Source organism: Caretta caretta, chromosome 6, assembly GCF_965140235.1.
Source record: "Caretta caretta isolate rCarCar2 chromosome 6, rCarCar1.hap1, whole genome shotgun sequence".
Taxonomy (NCBI): domain Eukaryota; kingdom Metazoa; phylum Chordata; order Testudines; family Cheloniidae; genus Caretta; species Caretta caretta.
The window spans coordinates 39,337,481-39,350,477 of NC_134211.1; the positions used below are offsets into that span (position 1 = coordinate 39,337,481).

The 12,997-nt window shown below is 45.4% G+C and overlaps 1 protein-coding gene across 1 annotated transcript in view; it reads left to right on the forward strand.

Moving 5' to 3' along the window:
• The window catches only part of CCDC73 (coiled-coil domain containing 73), a 250,798-nt gene that overhangs the window by 158,252 nt on the left and 79,549 nt on the right, over nt 1-12,997 (forward strand). Inside the window, exons 9-10 of the mRNA XM_048852773.2 lie at nt 10,122-10,157; nt 12,105-12,179. Coding sequence (XP_048708730.2) covers nt 10,122-10,157; nt 12,105-12,179 — 111 coding nt within the window. The remainder of the gene's footprint in view (nt 1-10,121; nt 10,158-12,104; nt 12,180-12,997) is intronic.

The following is a 12,997-nucleotide window of genomic DNA, read 5'->3' on the forward strand; positions in this document are numbered from 1 at the left end:
AACATGATTCCAATTTTCTTACCCCCATTCCCTGTTCCCATCTCACACACCCACATGCCCACCCCCATCCCCACCCACACCCCGTCACTTCCTCATTGACTACAGATTATATAGTAAAGCTTGAGTTCTGCTGAGCTATACCTTAACCAATCATTTTCCTGAAATTTAACTAACCAATCCTAACATATTGTAACATGATTATGTAACCAATTATATCCCACCACCTTAATTAGTTTACACCCAGCAAAATTAATTATACAGCAGACAGGAACAATCACAGAACCAGACAGAGATTATACAGACAAACAATAGCAAAGTGGGAACTACAATGACAAGACAACACAGAAGTGAGGATTTCACATCCCAGCTATTGATAAGTGAGTTCTTGCCAGACAGGATGCTATCAAACTAAGTTTCCTTTTACATTTTCTAGGCACTTCCCTTTCTCTGGAGGTGATAGGAATACAATCCTGTCCTGATAGTGCCTAACAGCCCAATAGCACCTTATTTCAATGTGACTAGTTTGGAATGTGAGGATGTGACCGTTCGCTTCCCAGCTTATGGCTGCCTCTGCTGCTTAGCCAAAGGCCTGAGCCTAAGCACAGGGCCACAAACTGTCACAGTAAGAGAAGGCCCTTACACTGGCAGACAGTGGTTTTGATTCTTTCTTTTATACCTCTGGAACTAGCCAAGTGATAAGAATACACCTAAATTCTTAAAGTACAGGCCTTTGCAGACAGGCCTGAATATCTATATCCTAACAGTCCTCTTCTCTTGGTTCCCACTGCCCAGGACCAGCAATATGGTCAGAGCTTGCATGTTGCACTCAGGTGTCTCTCTATTTCACTGTGTTGCTCCTCCATGGCTAAATGAGGAATAGGAACAATGTTTGGAGGCTGTGTGGCAGGTTTTACTTAATAGTAGGAAGCCCTTCACCAGATTGGCCTATTTGGCCAAATGGGAACGTTTTTCAGTGTGGTCATCGGCCCTCAGGGTTCAACCAATGTTGACTGGAATTCAGGACATCTTGGTATACTTGTTACATCTTGCACTCAGTCTGTTTGAAGATCCACGTGGCTTCAATTTCGGCATTTCACCCTTCCATCCAGGGGAGGTTGTTATTTTTGAATGCCATGGTAGCAAGGTTCTTGAAAGGAGTCCTTCGTCTGCACCCACCCGTGAGAGAACCATTTTGTTTGTGGGACCTCAATACAGTTTTAGCAGCTCTGATGGGACCTCTGTTTGAGTCTTTGGCATATTTTTTTCCACTACTGTGTCAAAAGACTGCATTCCTGGTGGCTATGACCTCCATGAGTTGCAGGCTGTGATGGTAGAGCCTCCTTATACTCAGCTGTCCAAGGACAAAGTGACCTTGCAGCCACACAGAGTTTTATGTAAAGTAATGACTCAATTTCACCTGAATTCAAGCAGCATATCTACCAGTGTTCTGTCCCAAGCCACAGACCGACAAACCCTGGAGAAGCAGCATATTCATTCACTGAAGGTCAGGCACTGCCTCACCTTTTACTTGGACAGGACTAAACAGTTTTGTGCTTTGCCTTGTCTGTCATATGCAGACTGGAAGAAGGGACAAGCCCTCTTTTTGCAGACAGTCTCCAGGTGGATAACTTCCTGCATCTAGACTGCATACAAAATAGTGTGAACTATGCTTCCTCAAAAACTGCAAGCTCACTCTGAGGGCACTGGCTATGTCAATGGCCTTTTTAGGTGACGTTTCAGTATTGGACATTTGCAGGGCTGCCATTTGATCACCTGTGCATATGTTTACCAACTATTATGCCATTACTGTTGCATGAAGAACAGATGTGTACTTTGGTAGAGCAGTCCTGCAGTCCTTCTTTAAGTAGGTTCCCCCACCTCTTGTGTGTACTGCTTGTGAATCACCTACACGGCTGCATCTACTCAAAGAAGAAGAAACAGTTACTACTTCTTTGAGTGATGGTCCCTATGTGTATTCCACACGTGGGTGTGCATGCATGCCATGTTTCTGCGTCCAGAAGTTTTCTGCAATCAGAGTCCATAGACCTGCACAAGCACAGTGTCTTACACTTGGTTGGAAACATGAGGAATCAGGGACGGTGGGGTTGACACCATTACAGTTCCTTCTTACCTCCACATGGCCTAAATTGGAACCCCTATTCCACCTTTACTTTTATTTCATTAAGAGAGTTGTTGTATATACCTGTGTAAATATTTTTTTAATAGTTTTATAGCTTAGTTTGAGATAGTTTAGCATAGTACAGTGTCGTATAGAACCCCAACTGTGGAGAAGAACCCTTTGCTACCTAAGGGCTACACCCAGGTCCCAGGCTTCAAGAACTGCATCTCCTTCCCTCATTCCTTTTCCATTAGTGACGAGCATCAATGGTGCCTCTAGTGTCTGGATGAAGTGCGACATATGTAAGTCCTTTCCACCAAGAACTAGAGAGGCCTGTGAGCTCCAACTCCATAAGTTCCTGATCAAAGAAGATTTGAGGCCCCAGACTCACTCTGATCCTGGCCAGGGAGACACCCTCATACAGTGGCCTCCACCAACCAGTAGTGCCCCTCTGACCACAAGCCATGATGCATAGTCGTCAGCAGCAAAAGCCCCAGGACAAGCCCCCCCACAAGAATAAGAAACGCTCTTTTGGTCATAAGAACAGATCCCTGCAGCAGATTGCGCATAAGAGGCACATTTCCTCTCCAAGCTGTGCCAGGTCAGGTGAGACATCATGGGCTGATCCTGCAGAACTGGCTCCCAAGGGTAAAGTAAAGAAGAAGCAGGATCCTTTGGTACCATCGGTGACCATGGTGGTGGGACACATGGAGCACCCAACTCCGAGTGTGGCCCTGGATGTTCCATCGGTGCCACCTCATCAATACGCAGACTGTCTCCACTCCTGTCTGGCCTGTCCATTCTCTGGGACATTCCTGCGCCTGAGGATGAACTGTTGCAGGAGATGTCCCTCCCCCATCCATCAGATCGGGACCCCCCGGTACCAATGGTCTTGCTGTTTCCAATGGAATTGTTGTCTGACTTAGAGGAATCCCAGGACATAGCCCTGCCAATTTCTCTGCCACAGTGCACGAACCCGGATGGACAGTCAAGACAACCATATCCACCTGGCTATGACTCTTTCTCTGCCTGCCCCTCCGCCACTAGGAAGCTTAGTATCACTTTCAATGGAGTCGTCTGAGACCAGTGGACCCCCTCCTTCTGGCCCTACTGGAGTCCCTGGGACCCGTATTACAGAAGTCTGGCAACATCTCAGGGGGTCTTATTGTTCCCCCCCACACTTACCAGCTGGTTTCATTGGTATACGAGGAGGAAGACATGGAATCGGTACTGCCAGTTCTGATTGGAGCCTTCTCATCGCTGGATGAGGCAGTCATCCTTTTGCCACACTCTCTAATGGATGACTCCCGTCCATACCAAGAACTGCTACAGAGTGTGGCTAGTGATCTACAAATTCTGCTGGGGAAGTCCAGGATCCCCAACATTGTCTCCTGAATGTTCTTCAACCACAGGGACCAACCAGGGTGCCCCTACCCATAAAGAAGACCATACTGGCACCGGCCAGGATGGTTTGGCACATGCCTGTATCATGTCTCCTCCTCCCACGAAAAAGCCAAGAGATGCTATTTCATGCCATGCAAAGGGACCAATTTCCTTTTTATTCACCTGGCCTCTAATTCACTGTGGAGTGGGTTCAACAACAGCTGTGGAGCAGGCTCAAAACCCCCACAGAAGTCCAACCCACCAGACAAGGGGTCAAAAAGGTTGGACCTCCTGGGCAGGAAGATCTTTTCCTCAGCGGGCTGCAGTTTTGCATAGCCAACTACCAGGTGCTGTTTGCTAAGTATGATTTCAGTATCTACAGCAGGATGGAAGAGCTTAAGGACAAGCTCCCTGAAGATGACCAGGCCCAGTTCCAGGCCTTGGTAGATGGGAGGAAACTGATAGCAAAGGTGGCCCTCCAGGCTGCAGTGGTGCAGCTGACACTGCATCCTGTTCCTGGGCACCAGACAGGTTATGCGCAGAGACTCTTGGCTCCAGTCTTTGGGTTTCCTGAGAGAGGTTCAGAACATCATTGAGGACCTCCCTTTCGATGAAGCCAATCTTTTTAATGACAAGATGGATGAGTCTCAGCATTCCTTGAAGCGCTCATGCTCCACTCTGCGGTTCCTGGGAATCTACACGCTGCCCCACAGAAAAAAGCACCAGAGGCAGCCCTTCAGACCACAGTCACCTAATGCCTACCCATCCTACTGTCAACAGCCATCTTCCCCAGATGACAGAGGTCCCAGATAGCCCACTTCCCAGCCCCGGCCATTGGCACCTCCTCAATTCTTTCCCAGCTGCAGTCCAAGAGTCATTTTTGATATGGGTTGAGACCTGTGAACTACCTTTGATGCCACCTACCTCACTCCCCGTTATCTTTGGTGGCCATCTTGCCCACAGTTGAGGCAAGATCCTCGTGAACAGTTGGGTACTGGACATGATCCACAGATACTCCACAGAATTTCTTTCGTTCCTGCCTCATCACTCTCCCACCTGACTCCCTTTGGGGATCCCTCTCACCAATTGATTCTTCAGACTCCCTGCTTCTCAAGGGTGCGATAGAGGTCGTCCTGCCTCAATACCAGGGGAGAGGGTTCTATTCACCATATTTCCTCATCCGCAAAAAAGGCGGAGGGTAGAGGCTCATCCTGAATTTTTGTCAGCTAAATATATTAATCAGAAAGCTGAAATTCTGGATAGTCACACTGATATCGATAATTCCATCCCTCTAGGAGGAATCATGGTTCATTGCTCTTGCGAAGGAAGATGCATACTTCCATGTGGACATCCACTCGTCTCACAGGAAGTTCCTGAGATTCAAGGTGGGGCAGCAACATTACCGGTTTCACATCCTTCCCTTCAGCCTAGCAACAGCACCAATGGTCTTTACTAAGGTGTTTGTAGTCATAGCAGCCCAAATGAGATGCCAGGGACTTGTAAGGTATTCCTGTACCTGGACAACTGGCTTCTTAGTGGGACAGTCATGGCAAGAAGTTGTCTCCATGTGAAGATCCTATTTGACAACATTACCATGGTGGTCTATGTCAACAAGCAGGGAAGGATGAGATCTTGTCCTCTCTACTCCGAGGCAGAGGAATTGGTGTGTCAGAAACCAGGTGACCATACAGGGTGTGTACCTCCCAAGTTCTTAGAATTCCCTGGCCGACGTACTGAGCAGGACTCTCTGCATAGACCACAAATGGAAACTACACAACACAGTCCTGACTGATCTCTTTGCATGGTGTGGTACTCCCTGATGAGACCTCTTTGCATCACAAATTAATCAAAAGCTTCCCATCTGCTGCTTGAGGAAGGCTGTAGGCAGATACTCCCAGGGTGATGTTCCCCTGCTCCCCTGAATGGGTGACCTTCAATATACCTTTCTTCCAATTCCTTTTCTGCCTCAAGTTCTCCGGAAAGTTCTCCAGGACAGACCATCATCATTCTCATAGTACTCTACTGGCCCTGGGAGTTCTGGTTCACAGACCACCTGAAGCACTCCACTGGTCAGGCTCCAGTCATTCCTGGATCTTCTCAAACAGGACCAAGGGAGGCTTGCATCCCAATTCAGTCTCTCTTCACCTCATGGCCTGGGGTTTGGATGGGCATCTGTGATGGGGTGTCCACCTAACACAGGATTGGAAGGGGTTAAGTTGGCCTGGCTGGCCAATTAATTCCCCAGGCTGCACCTGGAGAAGGAGCCAGGCAGCAGGAAACTAACTGATTGCACACAGGCTCACTTTTGCAGGAACAGATGGAGCCTATAAAGCCGGAAGCTGGCTACAGATGCCGGGTTTCAGGTTAGTAGGCTGCAGCCACTCCTTGAGTGGAGGGAGTTGGGAGGCTGGCAAACCTAGAGAGAGGGGAAGCTAGATAAGTAGGAAGAAGGCCAGGGAAACAGCAGCAAGGGGTGGGACCATGCAGAGACCTTGGCTGCTTGTTATAGGGTCCTTGGCTGGAACCAAGTGCAGTGGGCAGGCCTGGGTTCCCCTACTAGCCACTGAGAAGTGGCAAGGGCGTTGGAGTTGCCAGCCAGACAGCGGGTCTGGAAGGACTTTTGAATTCCCCAGAAGGGGAGAACCTTAATGACCGGGCTGGAGGGCCAAGCCACAAAGAGGAGACTGCAGTTCGTGGAGTGAGAGAGCCAGCAGGGCATGACAGCACGGGTGAAGACACCACCGGAGGGGGAGTGCAACACCTGGCAGAGATAAATTTCCAGGACAGACAGCAGGAGACGCTGCTAGTGGGGAGTGAACCCCGTGACAGTGTCTAACATAGAACGTGCATGTTCAGCCTCAGTCCAATGGATCCTTAACCAGAGTAGGAAAGAGTCCAACAGAATGTGCTACCAGACAAAGCGGCACCTCTTCTTGAAGTGGGTGCACTGTCATCATCATTCTCTTGACATGGTGACCATCCGGGTTGTCCTCGAGTATTTCTTCACCCTGAAAACATTGGGCTTAGCCCTCAGCTCCCTCTTTGTGCACCTAGTGACATTTAGTACCTTCCTTCCCATAGTGGAGGGATGCTCTATCTTCATGCACCCAAAGGCAGTATATTTTATGAAAGGCTTGGTCAGAACCTTCCCACCTGTTGTCAAACACAGGCTCCAGTGGGATCTTAACCTCGTCCTCTCAGCTCTCACAGAACCACCCTTCGAACCTATGGCAACCAGTACCATGACCCACCTTTCATGAAAGTTGCATTCCTATTAGCCATCACTTTGGCCAGGTGGGCTAGTCAGCTAACGACTATGACAGCAGTGGTTTTCCACAAGGAGAAGATTTCACAGAGGTTGCACTGCAAATTCCTCCCCAGGGTTGTGTTTGAATTCCATCTCAGTCAATCAATCCACTTACCTGTATTCTTTCCAAAACCACATGCCTCTCCTGGATGTCAGACATGCCCTAGCATTCTACCTACAAAGAGCTAGGCCCTTTAGAAACTTTCTGAGGGTATGTCAACACTACAAAATTAGGTTGATTGTATAGAAGTCGATTTTTAGAAACTGATTTTATAGTCGATTACGTATGTCCACACTAAGCTCATTAAGCCAGCGGAGTGCATCCTCACGACCGTGGCTAGCATCATCTTACAGAGCGGTGCACTGTGGGTAGCTATCCCACAGTTCCTGCAGTCTCTGCTGTCCATTGGAATTCTGGTTAAGCTCCCAGTGCTTGATGGGGCAAAAATATTGTTGCGGGTGGTTTTGGGTACATGTCGTCAGGCCCCTGTCCCTCCCTCCTTCCTCCCTCCATGAAAGCAATGGCAGACAATCGTTTCACGCCTTTTTTCCTGGGTTACCCATGCAGACGCCATATCACGGAGCCCGCTCAGCTCACCGTCACCGTACGTCTCCTGGGTGCTGCTGGCAGACACAGTACTGCATTGCTACACAGCAGCAGCTCCTTGTCTTCGCGGCAGATGGTACAGTAGGACTCTTAACTGTCGTACATCTCCTGGGTGCTCCTGGCAGACCTTGGTGAGGTCGATCGGGGCGCCTGGACAGACATGGCTATCCTCCTCTTAGAGCACCGAATGGGAGCCAGGTCATTCTCTTCTTTAAGTTTCGTCTCATGAAGATTCAATCCTGCCTGGAATATCATGCAAGCTGGAGGCTTCTGCCTCAGGCTGCTCTCCCAGCTGGCACAGTCGCACCTACCCCAGACTACCTCTTGCTCCCATGGCTCATGAAGCCTGGAGAGTAGTAAGGAGCAGTTTAACTACAGGCTGAGCAAGTGCAGAATGATGGTAGAATGTGCCTTTGGACCTTTAAAAGCTCGCTGGCGCTGTTTGCTGACTAGTCAGACCTCAGCACAACCAACATTTCCATTGTTATTGCTGCTTGCTGTGTGCTCTATAATATCTGTGAGAGTAAGGGAGAGATGTTTATGGTGGGGTGGGAGGTTGAGGCAAATCGCCTGGCATCCGATTTTGAGCAGCCAGACACCAGGGTGATTAGAAGAGCCCAGTAAGGCGCTCTGCACATCAGAGAGGCTTTGAAAACCAGTTTCATGACTGGCCAGGCTTCGGTGTGGCAGTTGTGTGTGTTTCTCCTTGATGCAAACCCACCCACTTTGTTGATTTTAATTCCCTGTAAGCCAACCACCCTCCCCCCTTTGAAATAAAGTAAATATTGTTTTGAAACCATGCATTCTTTCTTTATTAATTAAAAAAAAAAGAGATAACGGACAAGGTAGCCCGGGTGGGGTGGGGGAGGAGGGAAGGACAAGGCCATATTGCTTATTGTAGCCACACTAAAAATCACTGTTTGAATGACAGCCTTCTGTTGCTTGGGCCATCCTCTGGAGTGGAGTGGCTGGGTGTCCAGAGCCTCCTCTCCGCGTTCTTGGGCTTCTGGGTGAGGAGGCTAGGGAACATGGGGAGGAGGGTAGGCGGTTATACAGTGGATGCAGCGGAGGTCTGTGCTCTTGTTGGCTTTCCTGTAGCTCCAACAGATGCTTCATCATGTCCGTTTACTCCCCCATTAGCCTCAGCATTGCGTCCTGCCTCCACTCTTTGTGCTCACTTAATTCTTTCCTGGCCTCTGCCACTGAATGCCTCCATGCATTAAGCTGTGCCCTATCAGTACGGGAGGACTGCATGAGCTCAGAAAATATGTCATTGCGAGTGCATTTTTTTCATCTTCTAATCTACGATAACCTCAGGGACAGAGATGATAGGGGGAGCATAGAAACATTCTATGCTCTATGATTCTGGGGGGACTGCATGGTCATGAGTGCTGCTGAGTGCTGCTGAGTTCGCCACGCTGACCAAACAGGAAATGAAATCCAAAATTTTCTGGGGTTTTTCCTGTGTACCTGGCTAGTGCATTGGAGTTCAAAGTGCTGTCCAGAGCGGTCCCAATGGAGCACTCTGGGATAGCTCCTGGAGGCCAATTTGTGTCCACACTATCCCAAATCGACCCAGCAAGGTCAATTTTAGCGCTACTCCCCTTGTCAGGGAGGAGTACAGAAGTCGATTTTAAGAGCCCTTTAGGTCGATGGAATGGGGTTGGTTGTATGGATGCAGTAATTTTTAAATCGACCTAACGCAGCTAAATTTGACTTAAGCCCATAGTGTAGACCAGGCCTGAGACTCTTTTTGTTGCCATGGTGGAGAGATCAAGGGGCCACGCCATATCCTCACAAAGGATCTCTAAGTGGATCTTGGGCTGCATACTGTTCAAATACTTGAATGCTATAAGATATCAAACTTCCCCCTGCTGGGGGTCTTACAGTTCTCTCCACAGGGACACATGCTGCCTCCAGTTACAGTAAGTAACCTCCTCTTTGAGCTGTGATACAAACATGTATTCCACAACCCACTCTCCATCCCCTCTGCATCGGAGTCGATACTTTTGACATGTGGTGTGTAGGAACTGAGGGGGGTCATGGCGGCACTACCTCATCTAGCCAGGGAGGGGCTACAGCTACGAGGCATGAGTGCCGCTCCACCTACAGATACTCCTACACAAAATTCTCTGGCTCCAGTGCACTAGGTGTGTGTATATCTGCATCACATCTCAAAGAACCACAGTTACAGGAAATAAGAGTTGCTTTTTGTACCTGCAATTTGCTTTTTCATCAAAGTTGTGTTATTTTTTGTTGATTATCTATTGTGGATCATCTACAAGGACTGAAAAAATGTCTGGAATAAGTATCATGGGGCTCGAGATTGCCCCTCCACATGGTTCTGAAGGATTCGATCCACTAGTATCGGGTTAACCAACATGCTAGCTCAGAAAAAATAAATTAGCAAGTGAAGAAAATTTTCCTTTCCAGCTTGACGTGGAAAAGTTGGGTTTAGTTCATACATTTGCTGCTGTTGTAGAACTGTGATAAAAGTAAAGCATTTACATTGTTTTGTGTACTATAAACTATATTCTGTTGTCAGAGGATATGAATAAAATTAATCCTACTGCTCTAATAATAAAATCAATCTTACTATGTTCTATTGTCAAAGTGTAGGAATAAAATTAATCCTACAGAGGCTAAAATATAGTATATGTTGTTTAACATACCATTTTTAATTTTATCCACTATTGGCAATGAAGTTACAAGCAAGGACGTTTACCATGGAAGAAGAAAAGGTACTGTGTGTAATTGCATTATTACTATAATTTATCGTTCAATGGAAAAATATGTGACAGGTGTGTTATAAAAATTGAAAATGTACATTACATGTGTTTTGAGTATAAACTATAAAAGATCATGTAGTAATAATAATAAACTATTATTATTTTTATAGCAGTAGTGCCTAGAGGGCCCATCTGAGATTAGGGTCCCAATGTGGTAGGTGCTGTACTAACATATAGTAAGAAAATATTAATATTGCATAATGCATATAAGTATACTAGTTTAACTGCACAAAATAAGTATTAAATTAAGCATAGAATGAAAAATGTTGACGGTTTTCATAAGGTTGACCTGGTTAAATTTTGATTTAATTGTAATTGCCTAAAATCCTCTTGTTTCAACTGGATAAAGTATTTTTCATCTCTGATCTTAAATAACTGTTAATGTGCACTCTTTTAAATGGTTGCTGAATTTGACCCCAGAGGTGGCTGAATTTTAATGATCAATACTGATCCCTATACAGTATATAGTTTACACTGTTTATAGTTGACCCCTATACAGTGTATAGTTTACAATATATAGTTGACACTCTTAAACTGAAATAAGTGTCTGTTTAAATTGGTTTTTACACCAATTTAAGTTAAACTGGAGTAACTTTCTCATGTAAACAGGCCCTCAGAACTTATCTACACGCAAATTTGTACTGGTTTAACTAATAGTATGTTTTAAAACCAAGATAGTTAAACCAGTACAAATTTGTGTGTAGGCATTTTTATTTCAGTTTAGCTTCATCCTTTTTTACAGGATTAAGCAAAATCATAAATTCTTTAACTGAAACAAGCGTGTCTGTACATAAACTTGCACCAGTTTACCTAAATCAGTTAAAAAATATGTTGAGAGTAAAGCAATGAGTGCCTTCAAACCTAATGGTTAACAGCATTCATTTGAGGGAGAGGAGAGCTCTTTTTAGGTTGTGCAGCATCTCTACACACTTCTAGGCATCATCTTGGTTGGTGTTTTCCAATTTTCTTTGACAGCTGTTGGTGAAGAGTCAAATTTTGCACTGATTTATACCATTTTCAACACCACCAAAATCAGTAATCACTTTGATTTGTACTAATGTAATTGCATGGATAAATTGACCCATCCTCCCTTAACACAAAGGACAAATTCTGCACTAATATTGTATGCATTCAATTGAAGTAATTTTACTCATACAGGTGATTTTGGGAGATTGCATGAGATATAATTCAGCACATAATTTAACCAATAGCATTCTGGAAACTGAAAGAAAGAACAGACTAGAGTTGAACATGTTGTTCCAGGGACAAAGGCCCAGATCCTCAAAGGTATTTGGCCCCTTAATTACAATTGATTTCAATGGAAGCTGGGAGTCCAAATACCTTTGATCTGGGCCAACGTCTTTTGGCTTGATTCTGCACTCAAATCTGGAGCAACTCCACTGAAGTGTTTTAGAGTTTCACAGGGTAATTGAGATCAGAATCTGACACAATATATTTGCTGATTGAGAAAACAGAAAAAGTTGTTTCTGAGAAGACCTTGGTCCAATGCATAGGTAAATGGCTCTACATTGTGCTGTTTTGGTATTTAATATCTTGGTTCAAAACTGAGATAATTCGTTAATCCTGCGTTTATGCCTCACATTGCTCTGCCATAAAGGAAATAATCCACTTGGAGTCCAAAGTTCCCGGACTACTTGTAAGCAGGGAAAAATCACCATTGTGCTCTCTGTTTTAATCTCTTTTTAACAGATTTCTAAATACTCCAGATATTGACTTAGCTAAATGCTACATGATTGTTTTGCATGCAGATTGTTCTACATGGTCAAGAATCTATCACAGTAGAGTAGTGCTTTATATTCTTTACAATTGTGGTTGACAAGTTTTTGTCATAATGTGTTTGATTTTTCTAAATGCTAAAGTATGACTTCTGATTTAAAGGGCAAATATCAGCTTGCTATAGAAACAAAAGAAAAAGAAATTGATGGGCTGAAGAAAACATTAAAAACATCACAGGTAAATTAACTTTATTGTTAAATGCAGTACTCATATAGCTCTTTGTTAAGTGGAAAGCTTTTCTTTATTCTTTGTTTTTAAAGGGGGTCTTCTAGGAGCTCTTACTTTCTTTTTTTACTGTACAGGTGCACCTGACCTCCGAGGAGCCAGGTCAGCTGCTGCCTGAGTTTCCCTCGCCTGTCCACAGTCTTTCTTTATTTCTCAGGGCTTTTTAATTTAGTGCTTCCCTTCTAGGAGGACTTCTGGGGAAATAAAAAGTCCTAATGAAGTATAAAACACTGTCCTTTGCTCTCTCTGGGACACAGCCGTCCTCTTTCTTTGAAGTCTTCTCCTCTGGCTACAGAGAAGTGAAGGGTTTTTTCTCCCCACTCTCTGGAAGCCTTGGCAAGGGACCCCTAAACAGCTGCCCACAATGGTCCTCAAGATCATACTGCTACTTTTGCCCTTCACCTGGATTTGCCACAAGTTTACCATCTTCTCCACATAGTCCACAACTAACAAACATGTCTCACTCAAACTCTGACCCCTGCCTGACAAAGTCACTGATTTGCACTGTTTGAAATCAGATCAAGCTACACGTTTCAAGCTGTGAGTTATAGCGTTTTATTTTGTCTTTATGGGGCATTGCATGGGTGCAGCTACAGTGGTGGCTGGCATGAGGGCAATCTCCAGTGTAGACAAGGCTTTTAAAAAATATTTATATTGGAAGGTAGCCCATGATAGCCTTGTTCTTAAAGACAAAGAAAATGACATACGTTCTGAGATTGGTTGACTTAGAGAGTAGGAGTAGGGAATGTTTAGTTTAAGGAAGGAGAGAA